General features: G+C 34.3%; 3 protein-coding genes and 1 pseudogene across 4 annotated transcripts; 3 read left to right on the top strand and 1 right to left on the bottom strand.

Moving 5' to 3' along the window:
* Window positions 1–7,188: 7,188 nt before the first annotated feature.
* Window positions 7,189–10,546, top strand: LOC133879431 (calmodulin binding protein PICBP). Its single transcript, XM_062318007.1, has 2 exons — window positions 7,189–10,088; window positions 10,168–10,546. Exon 1 carries the CDS (start codon window positions 7,462–7,464, stop codon window positions 10,072–10,074), a length of 2,613 nt encoding a protein of 870 aa, XP_062173991.1. The 5' UTR covers window positions 7,189–7,461; the 3' UTR covers window positions 10,075–10,088; window positions 10,168–10,546.
* Window positions 10,547–10,802: 256 nt separating this feature from the next.
* On the bottom strand, window positions 10,803–13,736 carry LOC133879427 (uncharacterized). 2 transcript variants are annotated; one of them, XM_062318002.1, is made up of 5 exons: window positions 13,619–13,736; window positions 12,826–12,910; window positions 11,839–11,963; window positions 11,605–11,726; window positions 10,803–11,502 (listed from the first exon to the last, which is right to left on the bottom strand). In XM_062318002.1, the coding sequence occupies exons 2-5, from the start codon at window positions 12,908–12,910 to the stop codon at window positions 11,193–11,195; spliced, it is 642 nt and encodes a 213-aa protein (XP_062173986.1). In that variant the 5' UTR covers window positions 13,619–13,736; the 3' UTR covers window positions 10,803–11,192. The 2 variants fall into 2 exon arrangements, with proteins under 2 accessions (XP_062173986.1, XP_062173987.1); XM_062318003.1 differs by lacking the exon at window positions 13,619–13,736 and adding an exon at window positions 13,394–13,514.
* Window positions 13,737–18,067: 4,331 nt separating this feature from the next.
* Window positions 18,068–23,861, top strand: LOC133880231 (protein trichome birefringence-like 38). The gene is made up of 5 exons (XM_062319141.1): window positions 18,068–18,381; window positions 20,379–20,550; window positions 21,508–21,683; window positions 21,794–21,952; window positions 23,231–23,861. The coding sequence occupies exons 1-5, from the start codon at window positions 18,101–18,103 to the stop codon at window positions 23,526–23,528; spliced, it is 1,086 nt and encodes a 361-aa protein (XP_062175125.1). The 5' UTR covers window positions 18,068–18,100; the 3' UTR covers window positions 23,529–23,861.
* Window positions 23,862–24,205: 344 nt separating this feature from the next.
* LOC133879267 (dirigent protein 19-like) lies at window positions 24,206–24,838 on the top strand (annotated as a pseudogene).
* Window positions 24,839–24,980: the final 142 nt, after the last annotated feature.

A 24,980-nucleotide genomic window follows, 5' to 3' on the forward strand; every position in this document is an offset into this window, starting at 1 on the left:
GACGGACTTTGTATCTTTGTCTATTTTTCCGTCTGCCTCGTGTCAATCATTGAGGATCGACATGTGGCACGATATTAAAAAAATTAAAAAATTAAAAATTAATTAAAAAGTTAAAATTAAGGGATAATTGCACCACTAGTCCCTGTGGTATGCCATAATTATTTTTTACTTCCTATGGTTCAAAAAGTTCATGGGAGGTCCTTGTGGTAAGCAATAATTACAAATCGATCCCTATTGTCAAATTCCGTTAAAATTTTTAACAGATTTTATTAAATGCCACGTCAAATCAATAAGATGGCGACACGTATCCATATGAATAAAAAAATATAAATTTATTAAAAAAATAAATAAATAAACTTATTTAAAACTGCACGCCACCCCTGGCGACCTCCGGAGGTGGCACGCGACCACCCCCATTGGCTTGGGGTGGCCCAGCCACCCCTCCCTCCCCTTTTTTGTTTTGTTTTTTTTTTTTTAAATAAGTTTATTTATTTATTTTTTAATAAATTTATATTTTTTTATTAAGATGGACACATGTCGCCATCTTATTGGTTTGACGTTGCATTTAACAGAATTTACAAAAAAAATTAATGGAATTTGACTCCATGGATTGATTTGTAATTATTGCTTACTACAAGGATTTTTCATGAACTTTTTGAACCGTAGGGAGTGAAAAATAATTATGGCATACTACATGGACTAATGGTGCAATTATTCCTAAAATTAATAAAACTTAAAAAAATAAAATAATTAAAAAAAAATTAAAAAAAAAGGGGTGGCAGCACATGTACCAAATTTCTTTAACCCATTATTATTTTTTTTTTTAAAGCAAATTTGGTAAAGGGGTATAGTGTCAGAACACTGAAAAATGGATGGACTCTTTAAAAATAGACTCAAAACGAAAAATGCAGCGGCAGAAAATACAAACAAATAATAAGAAATTGGTAAACAAATGGCTTGATGCCTTGATCATCTCTCAAGCAAGCCGTATAAAGCGGTAGAAGCACCAAATCAAAAAGGGCGTGACAGGGGTTGAAAGGTACTTTGCGAGTGCAAAGGGTATGACTACAGTGTAGTATTTGCCCTGTGTGTCAACTTTTGGTGGTGCCCACACCACGCTCCATCAAAGAAGTTGCAGAATTCAGATTCAGATTATAATTAGGCTTTCCAAATTGTATAAACCTTGTTTGGAAGATCACTCACGGGTAATGCTACACATCATTCATTTGTCCTCTCAAAATTGATATGTCTCTTCAAATTATCATTGAATCAAAATCTAAGAGTGATATATCAAAAATTCAATAGTGATTTTAAGAGACACATCAATTTTGGGGGACAAAAGGAGGACAAGGGGATGATGTGTAACATTACTCTTTTTAAAATGTGATTCTCAAAATCACATAACAGATGTTACTTGTTCTATTAATTCTATTAAAAATGCACGTGAAAATCAGATGGTCTAAAAATAAATATTAATTTAATAAACATAGTTAGGGAAATTTTTTCCGAACCCAATTTGAAACGAGTTTGATAGCATAGACTTATAACATAAAGACAAGGGAACAAGATAATTCTGGAGGTCATGAGATGTTCCTTTGCCCTTGGTTATGGGTCACTCCCACTCATCACAGCAGGGTAGCAGTAGGACCGACCTCCACAGAATAGACATATCACGTCCATGGAGTTTTTTTTGTCAAGTATTAATGATTATCGGCTGAATATTTTTTTTTGAAACCCCTGCAACTGCATGATGCCCCCTTTTAAGTTTTGTAATTTAGCAAGAGTATGTTACTACCCATACATTACAGGTAACTATGTTGGGCCGGCCCTAAAGCTTTCTTTTACCGTAACGAGAAATGCTAAAAGTATTAAATTTTTTATTTAGAGACGGATACGAAGATAATGTGAAGCTTATTCATTGGTACTCGTAGCATTTATTTTTATTAATTGTTTTGATCATCTTCGATGAATAAATTCCACATCATTTTAGTTATTATCTCTTAATAAAAGATTTAATATCCCTAAAATTTATCAACTGTGATAAGCACCTAGTTTATAGGTATTAGATTTAGGCTGTCTAATCAGTGCTTAGCTCCCTGTAATGGCAAGTTTTGTTTTTTCTTTTCTTTTTTCTTCATATGACGTCCTATACTAATAATTATCATGCTACACTATACTGTAGTCTGTAGGTACCAGTAAAAAGTTGGTTTCAAGTGAGAAAATTCTATCAATTTAATTTATTAAACTTACATTTATTTATCATAAATAGTGGTGACTTAGTGGCCTTAAGAAAATCTTTAAGTGTTTGGACGTGTATTAGGGTGAGAGTTCGATTCCCAGAATAAGAATTCTTAATCCTAAATCCTAAAGTATTAGCTGCCTTAAATTTTACTGATGCCCTGATACGGTTAGGTCAGGCTATAACTCAATCAGACTTTAAGTAGCTAGTACCTGCACTTTCCTCTGTCTAGTCTAAACCCCTTTTGTGCAGCTTCGATCCCAATAAACAAGTACTACTATGGTCACGTTCAACTATAATAACTTTGCAAGTTGTGTTAAAAATTGTCGTCCCACGAATGGGTTGATTTTAACCATCCCAATTGACACAAACTTGGAAATCTAACACATCCTTTTGCTTGGATTGCTTCTCATGGATGGGAGGCTGGGAGTGGATGGTTAATGATGACCAAGGTATTGAAGCATCAATGCACGTCTGCTGAAAATGCTTCAATACAAGGAAATGGAAGAGTTCCTTAGTCTATACGTATGATAATTAATGGATATTAAGTGCCCATTACAGTCACCCATCAAAAAGGTAACCCAAAAGAGAAAACAAGGAAAGAAAGAAAGAAAGAAAGGGGTACACACACCCACAAAAAAAGAAAGGTGTACACACTACACTAATTGAGTTTGTGTCACCTGGAAGATTGGGGAACTGGTAATCACTGTCGGCTGAGTTTAGAAAAGATAGCAAAAGAGAAAGGACACCAAATTGTATGGCATATTTGCTGCTTCTTTTTGAATGAGCAAAACCTAGAAGGACATAATTTTCCTCAAAATTAATTCAGAATAAAATTCTATTCAAATTATATTTTGTCGATCGACTTCTTCTTTGTTTTGTTTTGTTTTTGTTTTTGTTTTTTTAGAAAATACCCACAAGAAACTTATGCATGGACCATTTAGTTTAGTTAATTGAATGAGCAAACAACCTTATGATAAAATATTAACACGAGCGTTAGAATATACGAAAAATAGATTATATTTTTCGTATATTTCATATTTAATTGATATTTTATATTTTATATTTATTGGTTAATTGTTCATATTTCGTATTTACTCTAAACCTTATAAATATAGACCTTGTATTGTATACAAATAAGTCAATGAGCACAATGTAGATCTTAGGGCTAGATTGTAGTGACAGACGTAGGTGTCTAACACCGAATCACCCATAATTTCTATTTTCATTTTCTCCCTCTCTCTCTCTCTCTCTCTCTCTCTTTCTCTCTCTTGCTTCTGCTTTCATTATTCTGTTTTAGGTTTCTATAACGAGCAAAACGAGAGATTATAAATCAGGGCTTTTAATTGTTTATTGACTAATGTGGTAAGTGCCACAAAGATAATTATTACGTCAATTTGTAGTAAAAAACAAGAGTAACCCTAACAACACTCATATAAACCACGTCAAATTTGACCTAAGGAAGAAAAATGATCTTTTATTATCGTTCTCTTATTATAGATGGAGTTGGATGAGAGTTAATTAGGAGAAGGAAAAATAACATTTTGCGTAACAAAATTGTCTTAGAAAATCTAGGTCATCAATTCTTAGAAAAGAAAGGCCATACTTTCTTTTCTTTGGTTTTGAATTCAGCACCAAACCATTCAATTGGACAAAGTTTTTATTGGAAAATTTTATTCTAAATTCAGTCCATTAAATTGATATATAATTTAAAATTATATGCATTTTTAAAAATAATAACGAACTCAATCTATTAAATTAACATATGCTAATCCGATTAAAAATACATTTAATAAGATTAAACCCAATTTAAAACTAGTTAATAATTTTTTTTTGAATTCCATGAAAAAATTAGCCTAAAGGATGATCAAAACAATCCTACCCCAAGAAGAAAGCCTTTGAAAGTCCATCAAAACTCTCTCTCTCTCTCTCTCATTGGATGGAGGCAAGTCCAAAGAGCGGGACCCATTGTTTTTATATTTTCTTTGTAAAACAATGTGCCTTGCATTGGGGATAGAGAAGAGGAGCGTCTGCAAAAGTGGCCTTGGGCCCGGAGTAGGGCCCACAGGCAGCCCATTATCGCCGACCACCCGGCTTGGCTTTTGCAAAGTGCAACCGCCCAATCTTTATCAGTGGCTGTTCCCATTTTTTAATTATTAGATATAAAACAAGATTTCTTTTAAAAAAAAAAAAAAAAAAGTAAAAATAAAACAAGAACATAGTCCACTTTGTTAGCCAAAAGAAAATTTTTTTTTTTAAAAAAGTCCATTGCGTCTTTAAAATAATCCACCTAATATTTATTAGGTCAGTTACTAAATAGTTAAATTTAATTATGACAGACGTGGTAGAGTCAAGTAGATTATCATATCAGTTTGTAAGGCCACGCTAAAAACTATAGTATTCAAATTTGTTATAATCATATCTTGGAAAAACTTCATTTATAACTCTTGATTTTTCATCACTTATAAGAAAAGGTATTCAAACCTTAAAACGTGTTAATTTATAACATTTATCTTTCAATTTTTTTTTTTTTCAATTTCAATTATCCGTTAGATTTTTTCGTTAAATCCTCTCAAAATTTTCAAAATACCCCTGTGTTTATTTTTTTTTTAAAAAATTTATAAATTTTTCCTAAAAAAGAGAGAGGTATTATGGAAATTTTGAGAGAATTTAACGAAAAATTCTAACGAAGTGTTAAAATTGAAAAAAAAAAAATAAAAGATGAATACTCTAAATTGCTATTTTTTAAAATTTATATAATTTTTTTAAAAAAAAATTAAAAAATCAAGGGGTATAAGTAAAGTTGTTGTTCTCCCTTTTATCTTTTAATCCCATATAATTAAGGCAAAGTGAGATTTTATGATTAAAATCTGATTAAGAAGCTAATCTCGATAACATTAAACGTGCGGTAAAAGTTACAAGTTCTTTGCTTTTTGGACAATGCCTCCTTTTCTAAGTCACATAAACTTTAATCAACGTGTATGATTATTTTGGAGAAGTTTTATGCAGAACTTTTTGTTTATTTATTTATTTATTTTATTTTTTGAGAGAAGAGCCTTTTGTTTATAGAATCATCTATTGGAATTGTAAATGCTGATGTGAAGCCACGTGTAAGCTTTTGAGATCAAGATTCTTTCTTCTTAGGAAGCTGTGCAATGAAGTTGTTAATCATCTCTAGCAGATTATTAAGTTTTCTTAATCATTATTATATAATTTATATCTTGCTAAATTGATGATGAGGTGGTTAAAATCCATTTAATTAAATAAAATTATTAAGATTTTCATTCCTGAAATTTTCAATTTAATGAGCTGAATTCTTTCTAGAAAGATCCATAAGAACATTATGATATAACCTCAAACAAAAAATAATATGCTGATCATCAGCTTTGAAGTTGCTTCCAGGGACAGAATTAAGGGGCAGGGTGAGGGGGGTCATGGCCCCTTTGGCTTTAAAATTTTTCCTTAAAATATTTATATAGATAGAAATCTAAAATTTAAAAATTAGGTTTGGTCTCTCGTTCATGCTTTATTATGAGAAATCCTAATTCTAACATACATTAAGGCTAATGCTCTTTTTTTTTTTTTTGATGAAAAAGTCGATCGATTTCATTTAAACTAAACCAAAATACAACTTGGACAAGAGACAGGGATACAAGAAAAAAAAAAAAAAAAAAAAAAACCCTGTACAGAAACAAAAAACTCCAAAATAGAAATTGAAATTACATCAGTATATTAACATTGAGATTCTAGTTTTGACAAAGATTGAGGTTCTTCCTAGACTTTTTGAATCTCCATTTCTCTGAAATTATGGAACAGACCTTCCAATTAATCACTTTTAAAACTTGTTCTTCTGTTTTTGATTGACCTTTATGCTTAAGCTCATTTTTAGCACGCTACAGATTATAGACAGTAGAACTCAAGATTAATCTGCTCAACACATTAACCATGGAAGGAGGAGAAGAAATACTACACGGAAGCATTCTAGCCTTTCAAATACGGGAAGAGAACCACCCTAAAAAAAAAACATATGATCTCGACTTTTCATACCACTTCTACATAAACGCAAATTACCGGAGATCTGAATCTAATTACGGATGTTTTATGTTTGTGCAACATGTCAATGTATATTTGGCTGGACTGCAGCTATGAGAACTAAAAATCAACATTAAGAATCCAACCCCTTGGGCTCATCGAAACTAATTTCCATTAAATTGTCCAACAATCAACTACTACCCTTCTTCCATTCAAGCATTTAACCTCATTAACACAATTTAATGCATAGAAACATTGAGGACATATAATTAGGGCAAGGATTTTCTCAACTACATTTAAAATGGAAAGAGCTATTTTATGATTATAATTTAATATTATTGTATCTAATAGTATAAATGATATCACAGTATTTAAATTCGTTGAATAACATGACAACGTATTTATCATGTGGCATCATTTACACCGTTAAATTCAATAACATTACATCTTGACTATGAAATGATTCATTCCCATTTCACTTGAAATAGTCCTTAAGTTTGTATTTTTATTTTCAATTTTCAAGATAAAATATTTAACAAACAATTGAAAATACAAAACGCTCTTAAAAAGGGAAAAACCAATTTTTTTCATTTATATCACACCAAAATACTTTTTATACTGAAAAAAGAAAATTACACACCAAAACACATTAACAACAATGTAAATCTATCACCCAATTGGTGTTTCTTATTCAGAAGATGAGGGGAGTGTTTCTGTCAATGTAAGAAATAGTGGGTTAGAGTATCTAATCACCATTAATTTAATCCCTTAAAAAATAAGAAATAAGTGAGTGCCAAATGTAATATATATTCCCATGTTGCAAGGGAGATAATTCAATTCAGAAAATGCCTAAAAAAGGGTCCCTAAACAAAGCTATTGGTGCAGGTCAGCATCAGACACTTATCTCAGCCTTATTCAAATTCCATCAGCCAAACCACAGTTGAAAATCAGCAAAAAGGCAACCGACTGCAAACCTAAAAAAACCAAACCAAGAAGAAGAATCTTTCTTCTTGTTTTGGTTTCAAGAATCCCCCTTTCTTTTCCCATGCAATTTTCATATCAAAGCTAACCCACAAGACACCTACCTTAGTACCTTTCTTCCTGGGCTTGAACTCCCCATCCCAAAGGGAAGAAAAACCCACCTCAAATTCATCTCCCTATGTTTGCCATGCTGGTTTTCCTCTGAAAAAATGGTTCAAAGAAAGGTACCCAACAAGCTTGGAATCCAAGCTGATCATGTTAAATCCGACAAGCTGTTGGCAAACCTCAAAAAACCATCTTCTTCTCAATACCAGGATGGCAAAAACAGAGGAGCTGATATGAAGAAGAAGATGAAGAAGTCGAGATCAATAAAGCTTTCAGATATTGAGAGCTTGAGATCATCACCTACAAGAAGGAACATATCACCGCCTGGAAAGCCGCCGCCGGCAATCCCACAGAAGCAGCAGCAGCCTCTGATCGATGCATCTGATGGGTCACCAAATTACATGAAGTCCACCAGCTGCTTTGAAGCAAGGAAGGAGCAGTCTCAGGTGAGTCTTCGGAATACTCAAACTGGTTCTGAAAGTAAGAATATGAGTAGAAGAAGCTCTAGCAATTCAAAACATAGCTCTGCTTCTGGTGCTAAACCAGCAAGAGCTTTAACAAGAACATCTAGTTTGAAGCTGGCGAGTTTAACAAAGACACCTAGTTTCAAGCCGGCAAGAGCTTCGGCTAAAAAGTCTTCCAGAGTTGTTCTTTGTGCGGATGTGAATGCACAGAGATCCACCTGTTCTTCCACTCTGAAGGACTCAAAGTTTCCTCCATACCTTATGCTAAGTCCTGGGGCAACTGAATCTGAAGGAACTTCAGTCACGAAGGTTTGCCCCTACACATACTGTTCTCTTAATGGTCATCGCCACTCTCCTTTGCCGCCATTGAAGTGCTTCTTGTCGGCAAGGAGACGTCTGTTGAAGACCCAGAAGAGTACGAAAATGGAGGCTCTAAGCCCACGAAGAGCAAAGCTGTCTAGTAAAGGAATGGAGGAAATTGATACTGCAAAAATGATCTTTGATGACGAGTCTGCAGACAAAGAAGACGAGTTTGGTAACTTGGCCACGCCTCCTTTGGTAGAAGATGTGGGAATAGATTTTTTCATTGAAATCTATGCTACTAAAAGTAAAGACAATGACACTGAAGCAATTGGTGTTGATGAAGAAGTTGCAAAGCACAGTGACAAAGAACAAGTTGCAGAGAGCCTGTCTGATGGATCAGCTCAATCTGAGGTTGATTTTGAGGAAAAGCTCCAACAATGGGGTGACATTATTGCAACAGAGATGGAAACCACAGAGAGCCTTCCCGGAGAACAAGTAAAAGATGCTGATCAAGAATTCCTACGTATCACTGGCATTGAAGCAGATGATGCTGGTTCTGAAGCTACCGATATGGAGTGGGAGGAGGAGCATCTTTCTGCCTCAGAGATTGATAGCGAAGCTGATTATTCAATCATGACGGATGATGAATCTGTTGTGTCTGTTAGGTGTTCATCAGACATCAAGAATCCTGATTTTCATAATGACTACATGATCAGGTCCGATGACATCGATAACAGCTGTAGTGAAGTGATTCTAGCTGAGGAAATACTGCAAGAACACTTCGCAGAGGAGGGTGCAAACTCTGAAGCACAATCTGATAATGATTCTGCAAGCTCTGAAGATGCATTTGACGAATCAGAAACTGAAGAAGAAGAAAATGGACAATCCGAGACAAAGTTAATCAGCACAGAGATCCCTTCAGCTTCAATGGAGGAGCCAATTGTGGAACCAAGAGCAACCAGCGAGGGCATGCAAGAGAAGAACAGAGTTGCTGAAATCAATCCTCAACTTGGAGATGATGAAACCAATTGCACCAGCAAAGCAGCAGATGAAGTTTCAAATGATGACCAGAAGCAAAAGACTCTCCAAGATGATGGAGAGGAAAGGGAGGAGAAAGAGAAAGCAGATGATGCCAAGATATTGGTTGAAATCCAAGCTTCTGATTTTTCTTGTTACTCTGAAGCAGACCTAGTCAGTACTGAGGCCAACAAAAATGAAAGCCACAAAATGACTCTATCTTGCCAGCCTGATGAAAAAATTGAAGACTTTAATTCAATTGAAGAGATTGTTGATGATAGCTTTACTGACAAGACTCAAAATCATCTGTCTGATGACCAGAATATGGAGAAAGACCGAGGTGAAGCAAAGAATTTCAAAATCTCAAGTTCAACGGACGATGAGGGGCTAAGCAATCCAAGGATGAATAAATCCAATTCAGCTGAAGAGAGCATAGAAGAAGTTGAAAAAATGGAAGTGGAAGATTACACCAGTTCAGATGCAGCAGATGTATCAACAGTAGCCAAAGGTGTAACCGGTCCAGAAACAGAGATAACATTTTTCCCTGCCGGAAGCAAATCCACCCAAGAACTGCCTGACAGCTGCAACAGTCAGAAATGGACTAATAGAAGAAAGGGGAATATCAAGGATGAGGAGGAATTGAGGGAATTCAACCCAAGAGAACCAAACTATCTGCCTTTGGTTCCTGATCCAGAAGCAGAAAAGGTTGATCTGAGGCATCAAATGGAGGATGAAAGGAAAAATGCAGAGGAGTGGATGCTTGATTACCACCTTCAGAAGGCTGTTACCAAACTCGCTCCAGCTAGGAAGAGGAAGGTGGCGCTACTTGTTGAAGCTTTTGAAACAGTCATGCCGACTTCTAAATTTGAAACCCATTTGAGGAGTAGTACAGCAGCCTTTGCTCATGCAAGACCCATGCAAACTTGTAGCTGATAGGGCTTACTGAGGTATATATAGAAACTCTTTTCTACAGCATTTTTCTCATTAATACCATTCTCTAATTCTGATTTTGAACTATCATGACAGAAATCTATTGCCCAATAGCCAAGCATCGAGTTTCATGAGTAAACTGCATGTTCTAAGACCAACTCGACATCGTTGTTCTCTTCCAGTTCAGAATTATGGAGAAAGCATCCTGATACAGTGATGAACTGATGTTCAAATGGAGATTGTACTGTAGAGAGTGTTGTGTTTTCAACTAAGCTCTGTAGCTGAAATTTTAGTTTCTGCTTCAATAATGATGTGTCATGACAGTGTAAATTATGGTCTTTAATTTCTGTGTGTGGAACAAACCGATCCTTCTTTGTTACAGTGGGGCACTTGTTCCTCCAAATGTGGTTATTAACTCTTGTTGCTTTGTCTACTATTATGAACTAATACTTATCAGCCAAGTTTATGCTGACTATGTCCTTACTAATCTCAATGTCATGCTTGATGCACGTCTTGGAGCAAGAAAAAAAAAGTTTTAAGTAATGTTATTTAGTAGATTTCTTTACGACTTGATGATGTAGCATTGAAACTCAGTATTTAGATCAACACTAATAAAAAAAAATTTGGTTGATCATAGTGGATTACAGTCGCATGCAAGTAAAATAAACTCTCATTTTTAAGCATCTTATGCTTGTTGCAACTATATTCAATCTCACTTGAACATCAAGTAATTAAACAAAATAGCACAAAAATACTTCTAAATGACATCATAACTGCTTCAATATCCAGAGCCTGAGATTAAACTTGTAATAAATCATGGACATGAATAGTGAATACTGATGATAACCATAAAAGTTCAGTCTCGACAGGCTTCAGGAGAAGTTTATGCCAGCATCTCAACTGCATAGGTCATGTAGAGGCGCTCCCCCATACACTAGGGTAAATGAAACATCTTAAAACAAACTAGTAAGCTACTTACACTTAGAACCTTGTTAAAATACATAGCCGCCTGCATGATTCTGTGCTTTTGTATTTTGTAATACAAAAAAGTATTTTGTAATACAAGCCACTATTTCCAAATCTAAATACAGTGACTAATTGTACAGAAGTCACAACCCTGTCTACTTTTCTACAGGAAAATGTACTTTGAGTGCCGGAGATTCTGAAAGAAGTGCTTGGAGCTCTCCGACGTAATTTTCTAGACGACTGCAGTCTGACCTTTGCTCTTGCGTACAGGCAACATGAGAACTATCCTCAGCATTTTCGCTTTGTTCCAGAGCTTTTTTTGCCACGATATCATCATTAAACAACCGAAGAGCGTCCACCGCTGAAAGAGAATGAACAGATTCATACAAGACCTTGAATTCATCTCTCTTTTCTTGTGTTTCAATTAACTTTTCTTTTAACCCATCTGGAAGGGAAGCCAGTGCACTTCATCCATGTCGCAGACGCCCAAAAGTAAAAGAAAATTATTAAGTCTGTAGCAATGTCAAGTAATTCGATCTTTTTCTACAATCTAGATAACAGCAATACCTGGTAACACCTCTTACAACACCCCAGTTGTACCCAACAAGGACTGATTGCTTAAAGCCAACATTAAATCCTTCCTGAGCAGAAGCTTCTTTTCCTGCAGAGATGCCTTCACGATATCCATGCTGAAAAAATCATCAACAAATAAAAAGAATTAATTCAAATAACCATTTAACCTTATCCACAGTAAAAATTAGGAAATTAGACAGGGAAAACCAACTGTAATTGTCAAATTACTGTATGATATTGGTCACGTCTCCTCTGCCATTCTCTGTCCAATTCAAATGATTCATCCAATTCATCTCCAGAACTATCCCATATAGCAGCTCCATCATCATGCTGCAAGTCATCCCCATCACAATCTGTAACCAAAAGATGAATCAGATGTCTTGCTGAAGTACCAAAATATTATGTACTACTCTAAAAGAAGTTTCTGCTGTAACAATTATTAAGATAAAAATTAAGGAAGAGTTCTTGCATGAGCAATTCCAAAAGCAATCCTTGAGCTGAAAAGGCGATCTTTACTCAAATATCTAGAATTGGAAAATGAATCTTCATAATAAAGTACAATACCGTCAATCACTTTTGAAACCGAATGCAAGTGTAGAGAAAGGGTGTCCTTTTAATATGCTTAAATATGTAAAAAGTGAAAACACATCTAAATTGATCGCAGAAGAAGTAACACATGATCCTAGAGAATATAAACAACTGGAAGAAAGGAAAAAAGGAAGGCAATATGCTTAAATATGTAAAAAGTGAAAACATATCTAAATTGATCGCAGAAGAAATAACAAGTGATCCTAGCAAATACAAACGACTGGAAGAAGGGAAAAAAAGGAAGGTTTTGGTGATCTCAGAAAACAATACATTAAGCGTGGAGAACTTTTGTTTTGATAATGATATGCAGACAGAGAAAGCAGCTAGTTCGGCAAGGGTACATCACGGAGCTGAGCTCAAGGCTTCACCAAAACTTAAGATCCCTCTTTCAGGTAATAACACTAACCATTTAACTACCACTCATCAAAATTTATTGCTAAAAAAATGAAAAATAAAACAAAAACAGAAAGAGCTAAACCAAAGACTTTGGAAATTAATTTAGCCCAACAAAGAAAAACACGAAAATTAAATGTAATGAGCATTTGGCAACTAATTTTTTTCAGACAGATTTGTATCAAAACAGATAAATTAAACTAACATCTATATCATGTGAATCACTTTTTATACCAATGGCAGTTGAAGAAGAACCCAAGTCTATCTTTGATAGCTTCAAACTTTCTGAGTAAAGCTCTTCAGCAAGACTACCCTCCATCTGTGCAAACCATAATCAAGTGAAACCAGAAGTAACGAAGTCCAATATCAATGAGTAAAACACCGCAGAATAACATAAGGATTCTCATCAATGAATTATCCTAACAGCATATTCAGACAAATCGGAAAGACAAAAACTTCAAGCGCAGTGTGTTTGCATAAACACAATCACCAACTTCTAAAGCACCAATTTGCAAATTCAACATTTTATTTTGACATAAGTAAAATTATATTAGAAAATATAAATGGGCATGAGAGATGCCAAAACTCAAACCCAAGACTAAACACACATAGTCGGAGCAGTTCAAAGCAGAGGTTTGAGTCAAAGAAAATACTAACAAAGACACAAAAGGTCCAAAACTGATGTAATTTATGTAGATTTTAAAAACCTGTGCCAATACGACATTTCATCAAACAGATAGAATGCCCAACCTTGTTAAAAATCATACAAAGAAGCCAATCATCAAAAGGGTTAATATTTTACCACAAAAATCAATATCCCACAACAAACCCAGCAACAACCGATCACTAACTGAAGAAAAGTTTCAAAATTTTGATACAACAAAATCCATATATATAATATTCGGTATGATGCACATGATTTTTTTTTTTTTTAAATGATGGCAGAATATATTTGAAGCGAGGTAAGAACAACATGTATTGTTCTAAAAATATAAAAAATAATAAAGGACTGTTTGGCTTAGATTACCTAAAATCCTTTTGCCACCGTTGGGTGAAAGTTTTGGGATGATAATAACTTTGGAATCTCTTCTCTCTCCGTCTCTGGGTCTGACTCTCTGTCGGTGGCTTTATAATTACTCTATTAATAATTTAATATACGTGATACAACATCCTCACTTAGAGAAAGTCTAAACCCTAAAATTTGCACCTTTTTTTTTTTTTTTTATGTTAAAATTTGCTCTTCTTTTGCTTCAATTTTGCAATTCATTGGGTACACAAAGTGCAAATAATATGGTTAAGGTGTTTAACTTTTTTATTGCTACATTCCTTTTTGGGAAATCAGGTCACCAACGCTTTGTTTTTTATTTGGAGTTTTTTCAATTTGTTGTTTGGATGGCTAGCAATGCGGGTAGCAAATATAAAAAAGTTTTTATAGGCCATCTGTTTAAGCAAATAGGTGGGCAGTTCAAAATTTGCTTAGGCAAGTAGGTCTCATATTAACTCTCTCACATTTGCTATTCGAATGGACTCAATTTTTAGTTTAATAGATTTAAGACTTGAGTTTAATATTTTGTAAAAATTGACAATAACAATATAATTATGCAATATATACACACAAAAAAAAAAAGAAAAAAAGAAAAAGAGGTGGCACTCATGGGGGCTAGCAATCTTGGCCATTTAGAGAGAAATGACCCCGTTTGAAATTTATTTTCCCCTTTCATTCTCTTATTTTCACTTCTCCTAAAAATCAACTTTAAAATATTTTTAACTTTTTTCACTTTTTATATCACATTAACATTTTTTTATTACTTTTTAAATAAAAGACTCATTACAATACAATACAATTTTTTTTTTTTTTTACTTTTCCATATAAATTATTTCAACTTCATATCACATTAATCCTATTTTTCAATCATTCAAAAAAAATTCCTAAAGGAGTAGGGGGATGAAAATATTTTAAACGGGGCTCGGATCCTCTTCTTCCATTTAGAGGGGGTGGAGCCACACCTTCATATCGGGGTGACCATGAGCCACCCCCTATGTTAGGGTATGGCTTTTGGCCACTCCGTTCAAAGGGAATGGTTCCAGCCCCTTTGACCGGGTGGTTGCGAGCCATCGTGGGAGATTAGGGTCATAGTCCAACAGTGGTTAGATTGTGCCACACGACTCTTGAAGTAGCTGGGCTAGCTGACTTAGTGTAAACACCTCATTTTTCTTTTTCTTTTTGCCTTTTTGGCTGCTTGTAAATTTTTTCATTTGAGGGGCATAAATGCAGCTTACGAAAGCTGCGGCCCATTAAGATGAATAAAACCATCCGGAATAAAACCATCCCTATAAACTTAGATATAGTCTGGCTTCCAAAAAAACCGAATAGACAAAGAAATATAAACTTAGATCTAATCCAGCTTCCAAGGAGAAATGGGATTCCAACACAGACAAAGAATCTGAAGCCCAAACAGTTTGGGTTAAGTTGTAAACAACAACACCCAATAGAAAAACATAGAAAATAACGGAAAAAAAACCATAAAACAATAGCTTCAGCGGTGGGTGAGGTACAGCTGACCGACAAGTGAGGGACACGTGGATCTCACACGCCGGCATGCGGGTGTCAAATGGGGAAGCAGTTGATGGCACCAGGAAGCAGGGACGACAGAGAGACCAATGGAGTGGCGCGTTGAAGGTTGACTCGAGGAGAAGGGAATATCTGACTTTGAAAAAACCGATCTTCGAAACTTCACAGATTCGACAGACGACTCGGTGGAGAAGTCGAATGGCGAGGTGGATGATTCAGCCGGCAAGTGAGGAGACTGAGGCTGTGGTTTTATGAGATCAGGGATGAGGCGTCAACAAAGACGACAAATAGGGACTCATAAGAGGCTAACAAAAAAGAGAAACTCGAAAATAGAAACAACAGAAAGCAATAAAGGAGGCCAGGGAAAACCACCTCCTCAAGCATGGACAGCAGCCTGAAAAAAAGAAGGAAGATTTCTTCCCAAAGAGAGAAGAGAGCGTTTTTACTCCTATGGTTATGAATAACTTGAATGGGGCTTAACTCAGACTCTCTCTAAAGCTCCAAGGTTTTGTGACTTGATTTACCTTTATATATATGAGGAGAGTGTTTGGGGTTTCACCTCTCGTATGGGAATATTACCTGAGTGGGGTTTTGATATCTTAACCTATACTATATCCAAGTGTTTATAGCTTACCACTTGAACTTTCTCCTTGGACTCAATAAGTGTTCAGTTTTAATTTGTTTTGTGCTATACTGCTATGTTTAGTTAACTCAAAATTAAGAGAGATGCTGTTAAATGTTTATCGATCTTTATGAGTATGAGTAATTAATTCCCACGATCTTATATAAAATAATCACAAAAATAGATAATTCATATAAAACATAAACATTAGTCCAACCCTTTTCTCCTTGATTGTCAAGGACGATGAGCGGCATGACCATGTGAAAAAGAAAAGAAAAAAAAAAGGTAATTAGTTCTGAGTTGTTGAAAGATGTTAAGCCTAATGATGAGGGGATGGAAAGGTAACACATATTGGAGGGGAGACGACAAAAGATGGAGACCAAATTGATTAACCCCCGTTTATTCTTCGGTTCCATTATGGATTTATGTGACTTTGTCATAGTTGGAAGACGCCATAATATTTGGGTTTCATGTGAAAGCCTATTCGGACCTTATTTACTTAATTGGGTGAGTATCCAACGGATCGAGTTTCGGTTGTTCGGATTGTTCGAACACCTTTTCAAATAAATAGAGCCTAAACTACTTCTTATGTAGACTGTCTTATTACAGTGCAATAGATAAATCCATAATATTAAATTCCTTCTTGACAAACACAAGATGAGATGGGTTAATGCATTATGATTCCAATCTGTTTCTACTAAGAGCTATCATGATTTATTGTAGCAAAAGCCAGGGAGGAAACACCATCAACCAAAAAAAAAGGTTGGGAATGCTTTTCTTACAAGAGAAAAAACAAAAAACAAAATTAATTTCCACACAAACGGAAAAGGGAGACTTATTTGAAAGCTTCATAATCTAAAATCAAAACTTCCTTTGTTAACCGTAATTCTAATTATGTATTACATATGTATTATCATTAGATCAAAATTCAATAGTGATTTGTTTCAAATTCAATGGTAATTTTAAAAGATATATCACTTTTTGGGGATAAAAGGAGGACATGAATCGTACGTATAACATTACTTATTTGAATAATACCCGGGGCAAAGTGTAGGCAAGATTTGAGATAGTAAAAATTAGAATTAAAATATTTAGTAAAGTTTCATGTAATTTTTGATATATACATTGGTCAATATGAATTGTCATCCTTAAAATATTGAAATATATCATGAATATATATATATATATATATTAAACTGTCAACTTTTAAAAAATTTCAAATCTCAACCATTGTTTTTAAATTAAATGGTTGAGATTTTGTCATATATACATTTATTACTCTATCAAATCAATATTAATCATATAGTTATAGAGAATCTTGATTCAATTAGACCATTATTTTTTTTTCTTTTATTTGATTTATATGTGGATGCCTTTTATTTATTTATTGATTTTTTCTTTTTTCCTTTTATTTGATGTGTGTCATCCACATGGCTTCTCCTTGCACTTGACTTCTTGGAGATATTAAATGACCAATTGTTCTAAAAAGTAATAAAAAAAGAAGAAGAAATTTAATAGTTTAATTAGTACTCTATTGGAAGAAGATGTTGTCGAAGCCTGGTCCTCAAATATGCATTGCTTGAGAAAGGTTCTTGTTGCTATGGAGAGATTCTACTTTTTTTTTGGGTAAGGCTAACGTTACATTAAGCAATTAATGTTAATAAAAGCATGATTTTAAAACTACTGTTGAATCATTCAGAGACGTGCAAGAATGAGGCCAATGATAAGAAATAGTGATGTATTAAATTGAGGTGTACAAGTCATGTGTGGCTTGTGAAGATCATCTAAAGCACCTCAGATCTAAAACTTGGATCATGCGCATTACTTATTTGACTAATCTGGCCAATACCCCTTCTAAGAAACATATCTCGGAATTGAGATTTTCAGTAATTTTATGGCTAAATTGTTAATAACTTGGACAAAATAGTGAGAGAATCCGTATGAGGCCTACCTGACTGAATAAGAGTGAGTCAAAATATGAACTTTCTCAAAATGCCACCCAAATTGCCTAATCCCAATATCTGGACCCCTTTCTGGCTGTACAACAACAACAATAAACCTGAAGATGACAAATCATGAGACCCCAAATGGAAGGCAGCATTAATTTGATTCTCTTCATCCTTAAAATTACAGATATATTGGTAAATATGTTGCCTAGGTTTAGAATTCTTAATCATTATATAATAACTAGGAAGATTCTCTGCTTACATCTCTCTCTCTCTCTCTCTCTCTCTCTCTCTCTCTGTTGTGTATATATAACGATTCTGACCTCTCTCTCTCTCTCTCTCTCTCTCTCTCTCTCAGCAGAAACAAAGATGGGTTTTGGAACACAGAGGTATTGTTTCATCCTTGTTACCTTCTTGGCGATTTACACACGTCTTTGTTTAGCAAACAGTAGAAGCAATGTGAAGTGGAGAAAACAGAGCAGTCAGTGCAACTTGTATGAAGGAAGTTGGGTGATGGACGATTTGTACCCTCTCTACGACTCTCTGACATGCCCTCACATCCGCAAGGAGTTTGACTGCCTGAAGTACGGCCGCCCTGATAAGCTCTACCTCAAGTATAGATGGCAGCCAAAGGAATGTGATTTACCCAGGTACTCTGTCTCTCTGTCTCTCTCTTTCTCTCTGCTTTGTTCTGTTAGGCATGTGAGTCATATAAAGACAGAGGAAAAAACAGAGCATTCATATATGTACCTTCCTTGGCCTACCATGTATTTAACGACCTTTAAGAAAAAGGACTCTCTTGGTGACTTTTTGGGAAAAGTGGAGTTTATTTTTCTCCATGAGCTCTGTACTGTTTTTTCAGAGAAATTTTGCAGCATGTCTGCTACCTTTTTGCAGGTCCACAATATCACTTTTAATCACATTTTTATGGGATACATTTACTTCTGTTTTATTCAAGACATGTGACCAAATCAGAGTCTCTTGAATGCTGATTTAGTTCAACCCTTAAGATGATCATAAAAAGAGTCCCAATGGAGATATGAAGATAACAGTATATATATATATATATATATATAGAAAGGAATTGAAGCGCACACACACACACATATATATCCAACGTTTTAGAATGAAGAGAGTCCCATGGTGTCATTGTTCAAGACTTGGTGAAAAAAGTTTCATCATTTCTAGTTAGACTACTTCCTTGGACCCTCTTTCCTCTAAGTTCTACCTTAATAAAGTTTCATTATTTCTAGTTAGACATTGTCCTTAGACCCTCTTACTTCTATCTTAATTATTCTCTATTATTTTGGGTTAACATTTAATTAATTAATTTCATTCTACATTTTTTCCTTTTCTTTTCCTTCCTTCTTCTTCTTATTTTTTTTTTTAATAAATTTTCTAGATATTGTTTCTCGAACCACTAGCATTTGAGGAAACATTATCATCACTCAGGCAATTATTTTATTATTTGACAAATAGATGAGTTGTCATTAATGCAGAAAGCATTATGATGATCCATAATATATAGGAAGGAACAAGAAGCAATCTCATGCCAACACACATCTCAAATGGGGACCATACCATAGGTTTTCAGAGAGACTTAATATGATCTTTCAAATGTTTTTCTGCTGTAAATAAATTTTACCTACAAATTGGTTTTCGGTCTTTAAAAGTGACATGTGTCCATTAAATTATTAAAAAAACAATTGAGAAATACATGCTGTTAAAAAACACGTGTTTTTCATAAGCTAAGAATACATGTCACTTTTAGAAATTCAAATAAATTTGTGTTCGAATTAGGAACACTTGAAAGATAGAAAAACTAAAAAAGATGCCTTGAATAAAATCAAGAGGATATTGTTTCTCTTTTCCTTTCTTATGATTATTTAATGCAATATATTATTATTATTATTTATTTTTTATGGGAGAACTTCACTTAAGGGTACCGAACTATCGGTCCATTTGACTTAGGGTACTAAACTTCAAAATGTCTCAACTAGGGTATCTAATTTTTCAAATGTTTCAATTACAGGCACTCTATTAGGATTTGTTGTTAAATTATGCTAAAATTTCCAAAAATACCAATTTTTATTTTTATTCTTTTAAGGAAAAAAAGGAAAGAAAAAAATTGCTAGAATTTAGGTATTTGTCAGAATTTAATGTAATTTACAAAAATACACATGCCTGAATCTTTGAAATTTTTTACAATTATTTTTTTTTTAAAAAAATAAACACATGGGCATTTTGGGAATTTTTGCAAGATTTAACTGCAAATCCTGACGGAATACTTGTTATTGAGACGTTTTTAAATTGGATACCCCTAGTTTGAGACGTTTTGAAGTTCAGTACCCTTAAGTCAAATAGGTTGATAGTTCGGTACCCTTAACTGAAGTTTGTTTGTTTGTTTCTGTTTTTGTTTTTGTTTTTTTTTTTTTGATTTTTTTTTTTGGAGAATAGATTAGAAAATGAAAGAACTTTTAGACGGTGAAAGCGTAATTACTTTTGCAATCTTCTTCTCTGTAAGAAAAAAAAAAAAGAAAAAAAAAAAAAGAAGGCATTATTACCTTCAAATTAAAATTTAGGGAAATTAAATCTTTAATTTGTTCTTTCATTAGGGAACTATTACGTATGTGAACAAACATTGCAGATTTGATGGTCAAGATTTTCTACAAAGGCTTGAGGGCAAGAAGATCATGTTTATAGGGGACTCTGTTAGTCTCAACCAGTGGCAATCTCTACTGTGCTTGCTTCATGCTGCTGTGCCTGATGCCAAAATCATAGAGCAGACAAATGACTCAATTTCTACCACCACCTTCCAGGTAAATGAACTATATATATATATATATACACGTACCAAAAATTCCCGTTAGCTACTCTTGCACATTAATTAATTTTAGGTTTCACATATTTTCTGGAATATTATTCTTTGGTATATCAATGAAGGTTATGTTGGCATGTTAGTAAATTTCATGGCTAGCATGCTAGCTACTAATGTTTCTTTAAGTGAAGAAGAGTACAACTACAAAGATAATTTTAGGTGTGGCAATTTGTGTTCGTGTGTTAGGGCATGTGTATAAGATTATATAGGTCAACTATAGCCCGACCCATTTAATTAAACGTGTTGTACCCCTCAACCTTAACTCGCTAATTTTGTTTTGGGTTCGTGTTAGTTTCGTGGGTCATCCAAAATTGACAGCCCTAAATGTCGGGTATCGGGTTTGGGTCGTGTCGTGTCGAAGTATGAAAATAAGACTATATAAGTTAATCCTCACCTGACTCAATTATTAAATGGGTCGGACCCACAACTCTAACCCGCAAATTTCATGTTGGGGGTTAATGTCGGATTCACAGGTCATCAAAAAATTGGTAGCCCTAAATGTTGCATGCTGGCTATTATTCTCATATAAGTCAATAATACTTACCTGAACCATTTAATTAAATGGGTCAGACCTCCAACCCTAACCGGCTGATTTCGTGTTGAGTTCGTGAATCGTGTAAAAATTTGTCAGCTCTAGATAATTCAATAAAGGTTTCGAAAATAGGGTTCGAACTCAAGACATCGATTCTAATACAATGTTAAAATTATTATTTATTTTAAACGTTTAAACGGATAAGAAATGTCGAATTTAATAATTTAATTAATGTTTTAACCGGATCAAAGGAAGTATATATTGATAAAATTAATCAGTTACTTGACTTGTGCTTTAATTATTTTTCATCTAATCATAGTTTTCAATTGAATTTGCACTTTCTAAGAATTGGACTCAACTTTTCAGGACTATGGAGTTTCAGTTATTCTATTTAATTCTCACTACTTGGTAGACATCGAAGAAGAACAAGTTGGTCGAGTTCTAAAGCTTGATTCCCTGAAGAATGGCGAGGTGTGGAAAGACATGGATGTTCTGGTTTTCAACACTTGGCTTTGGTGGTACCGTAGAGGACCTAAGCAACCGTACGTATGAATGATCGAGAATAATTGTCATAATTGTATCATGATCGATCAGAAAAAACATCCTGCAGAATGTGATCGAGCTTGTGTGATGGCTTTTCTGAATATTGCAGATGGGACTATGTTGAAGATGAAAACAAGGTTGTCAAGGACATGGATCGGATGGTTGCTTTTCGCAAAGGTTTGACAACATGGGCCAACTGGGTTGATGCAGATGTGGATCCGACAAAAACTAGAGTCATTTTTCAAGGAATTTCTCCTTCCCATTACAAGTAAGCTACTTTTTCTTCATTTCTATTATTTTGAACTCCAACATTGCATTATAGTAAGGTTTGTTAAATCACAATTAATTATTTCAAAAGCTTAAACTACAATAAAAGAGTGAATTTAATCTTGTGTAATCACCAACTCTATCTTAGTAAGGCTCAACATGTGAAATGTTAAATAATTATTTATTCTAAAAGCTTAAACTAATAAAAATAAATAAATTTAAGGGATAATTTTACTTAAGAGTAACGAACTTTCACATTTTTTGAAAGAAGACACTTGAACTTCAAACCGTCTAAATTTAGGGTATCTATGTTTCAGAAAGTCTCAATTAAGGGTTCTCTGTTAGGATTTTCCGTCAAATCATATCAAAATTCCTAAAATACCCCGTGTTTATTTATTTTTTTTAAAAAAATCTATCAATTTTTTCAAATATTCAGGCATATGTATTTTTGCAAATTCTGTTAAATTCTAGCCAACATCTAAATTTTAGCAATTTTCTTTTTCCTAAAAAAAAAAAAGGTATTTCAGAAATTTTGATAGGATTTAATAGAAAATTCTAATAGAGGACCCCAAATTGATACTTTCTGAAAAATAGATACCTTAAATTAAGACGGTTTAAAATTTAAGTATATTCTTTTAAAAAGAATGAAAGTTTGGCACCTTTAAATAAAGTCTTCATAAATTTAATTAATATTTCAACACACTCCCCTATTGGTGCCAATGTGGTGTTATTGTGCAAGTGGGGGGTGTGTTGGTTTGGATGTTCCTTTTTAGCCCGACGTATCTTTGAGAAGTAATTAATTAATTCACATGATTCTCACATGATGCAAGTCCCATCAATAAATATAAGGAAAATTGCTAAATTGGTCCTTCTATTTTGTGATTGTGACAAAATACTCCATGAGGTTTAAAACGTAACTAAACACTCTTTGGGATAAGTCAAAAAAGCAAATAGGTCTGTCCTCATAGAATATATTCTTAATATAAGTTAAAGTATTAATTAAGTGATTAAATTTACCTCTTCCTATTAGCTTAAGCTTTTGGGACAACTGGTAATGTAATAAGCACTAATCATATTGTGACACGTGTTACTTACACTTTATAAAAATAAAATAAAGAATCAAGAAGATGGTCGAGCCATCCCCTTTGGCTAAATGGGGGTGGCTGAACTGAACCAACCCATCTGGCTGGCATGAGCACTTTTTCCAAGTTTTGAACTATCTATGGTAACATATATTGTCATGACTATATACTTTCTGTTTTTGTGTCGATCGAACCAGGGGGACCGAATGGGGCGACCCAAAAGTGACAAACTGCTCGGCGGAGACAGAGCCAATAAGCGGGTCAACTTTCCCAGCTGGTTTGCCACAAGCAGCATTCGTAGTGGAAGATGTGTTGAGCAGAATAAAGAAACCTGTTCATCTGCTTAATATAACAACTCTCTCACAGCTAAGAAAAGATGCACATCCTGCCTCTTACAATGGATTCATGGGCATGGACTGCACTCATTGGTGCGTTGCTGGACTTCCAGACACCTGGAATCAACTTCTCAATGCGGCTCTCATCACTGCAGATTGAATTCATTCTTGAATACACACACACACAACCAAAGAGATCGAATAGCCATGAAAGTAAAAGCCATATAGTTTCAATTCCTTGATATGTAACTTATTCATTGATTTGATTGTCACTCATGAAAACAATCATTGCTAGCGCTAGATGACAATGTAGTTGGGATGGAAAACATACGAAAGTTAATTCTTTTGAAATCCCTGTTAGAAAACATTTTTGTTGGGAAGTGGATGCTATACTTAGACTTGAAATTTTAAGAACTTCGATTTTTCTATGTTTTTAAACAACATTTCCTTGTCTAATGAGCGAAAACATAAATTTTTTTAATGTTTTTAAATAGCCAAATGCATTTTCAAATATGACACTTTTCATACTTTTGTTTAAAATGACTTGTTTAGCCTGCAAAATCGTGGGCCAAACGCACTTCTTTTAGTTTTTATTCGGAGCCAGTTAATTTAATTCGGCGTGATTAGCCAAAATAATTACAGTGATAATTTACTCTTTTCACTTTTCATTGATGGAGTTTCCTCCACAGAATTCATCACCAAAGGCATTGTGATGAAGCATGTGAAAAAGAGCAGCCACCTCCACTTTACTTGCATGACACCCCATGTGGCAAAACCCCTACTGCTGTGAGAATTGCTGGACTGCCAAACAGCACCTTCATGAACTTCACCAATAGCATGATAATATATCGATGACCCATTAGCCCGAGGGCCAAAGCCTACGTCAAAGCTTCTTGGAAGAGCTCAAGGGATTTATGCCATGGCTGCGAAAGAGTGATTTGCATTGCTTACTGTTAAAATATATTCTGAATATAGTATTAATGATTTATATTTTCTAGTTTAGATTAATTTGTATTTCTTTGTAGAATTCGATTTAAGTTTATTTGTATAGGTCGACTTATTTAACTATACATATGGACTTATGTATTGTAAACAATCAAATTAATGAGACACAATGTAGTCCTAAGAGATATTCAAAATGGTGAACGTAAGTGTCTAACACCGAATTACCCATAATTTTTCTCCCTTGCTTCCGTTATTATTCCGCTTTTATTTATTCTCGAATTTTAAGTTTATACACAAATCTCAATGTAATGACTTTTGCTTTTGTGGAGGGTAAGCATAATGGGATCGAGTGGCATCAGCGTTGTTGGGAGGAACCCTGTGTTTGTGAAAGAAATGCCAATTGTTGGAGGTGGTGGGCTTTTCAGGTTTGCTAGTACTGGCTATCCATTGGCACATGCAATTTGGTCTGATAATAAAACAGGGGATACCATGGTTGAGTATAATTTATTTGTGTGGCTCTACTGAAAATGTGTTATGTTTGAAGTGTTGAAGAGATAAACATACTTTTGATACTTATCTTCCCTTCAAAAATACCGTTAGAAAGCATAAAAGCAAAGACAAACAAATTTGTTTGTCTTTGCTTTTAAAAGCAGGCCAACAAAATCGA

Source organism: Alnus glutinosa, chromosome 10, assembly GCF_958979055.1.
Source record: "Alnus glutinosa chromosome 10, dhAlnGlut1.1, whole genome shotgun sequence".
Taxonomy (NCBI): domain Eukaryota; kingdom Viridiplantae; phylum Streptophyta; class Magnoliopsida; order Fagales; family Betulaceae; genus Alnus; species Alnus glutinosa.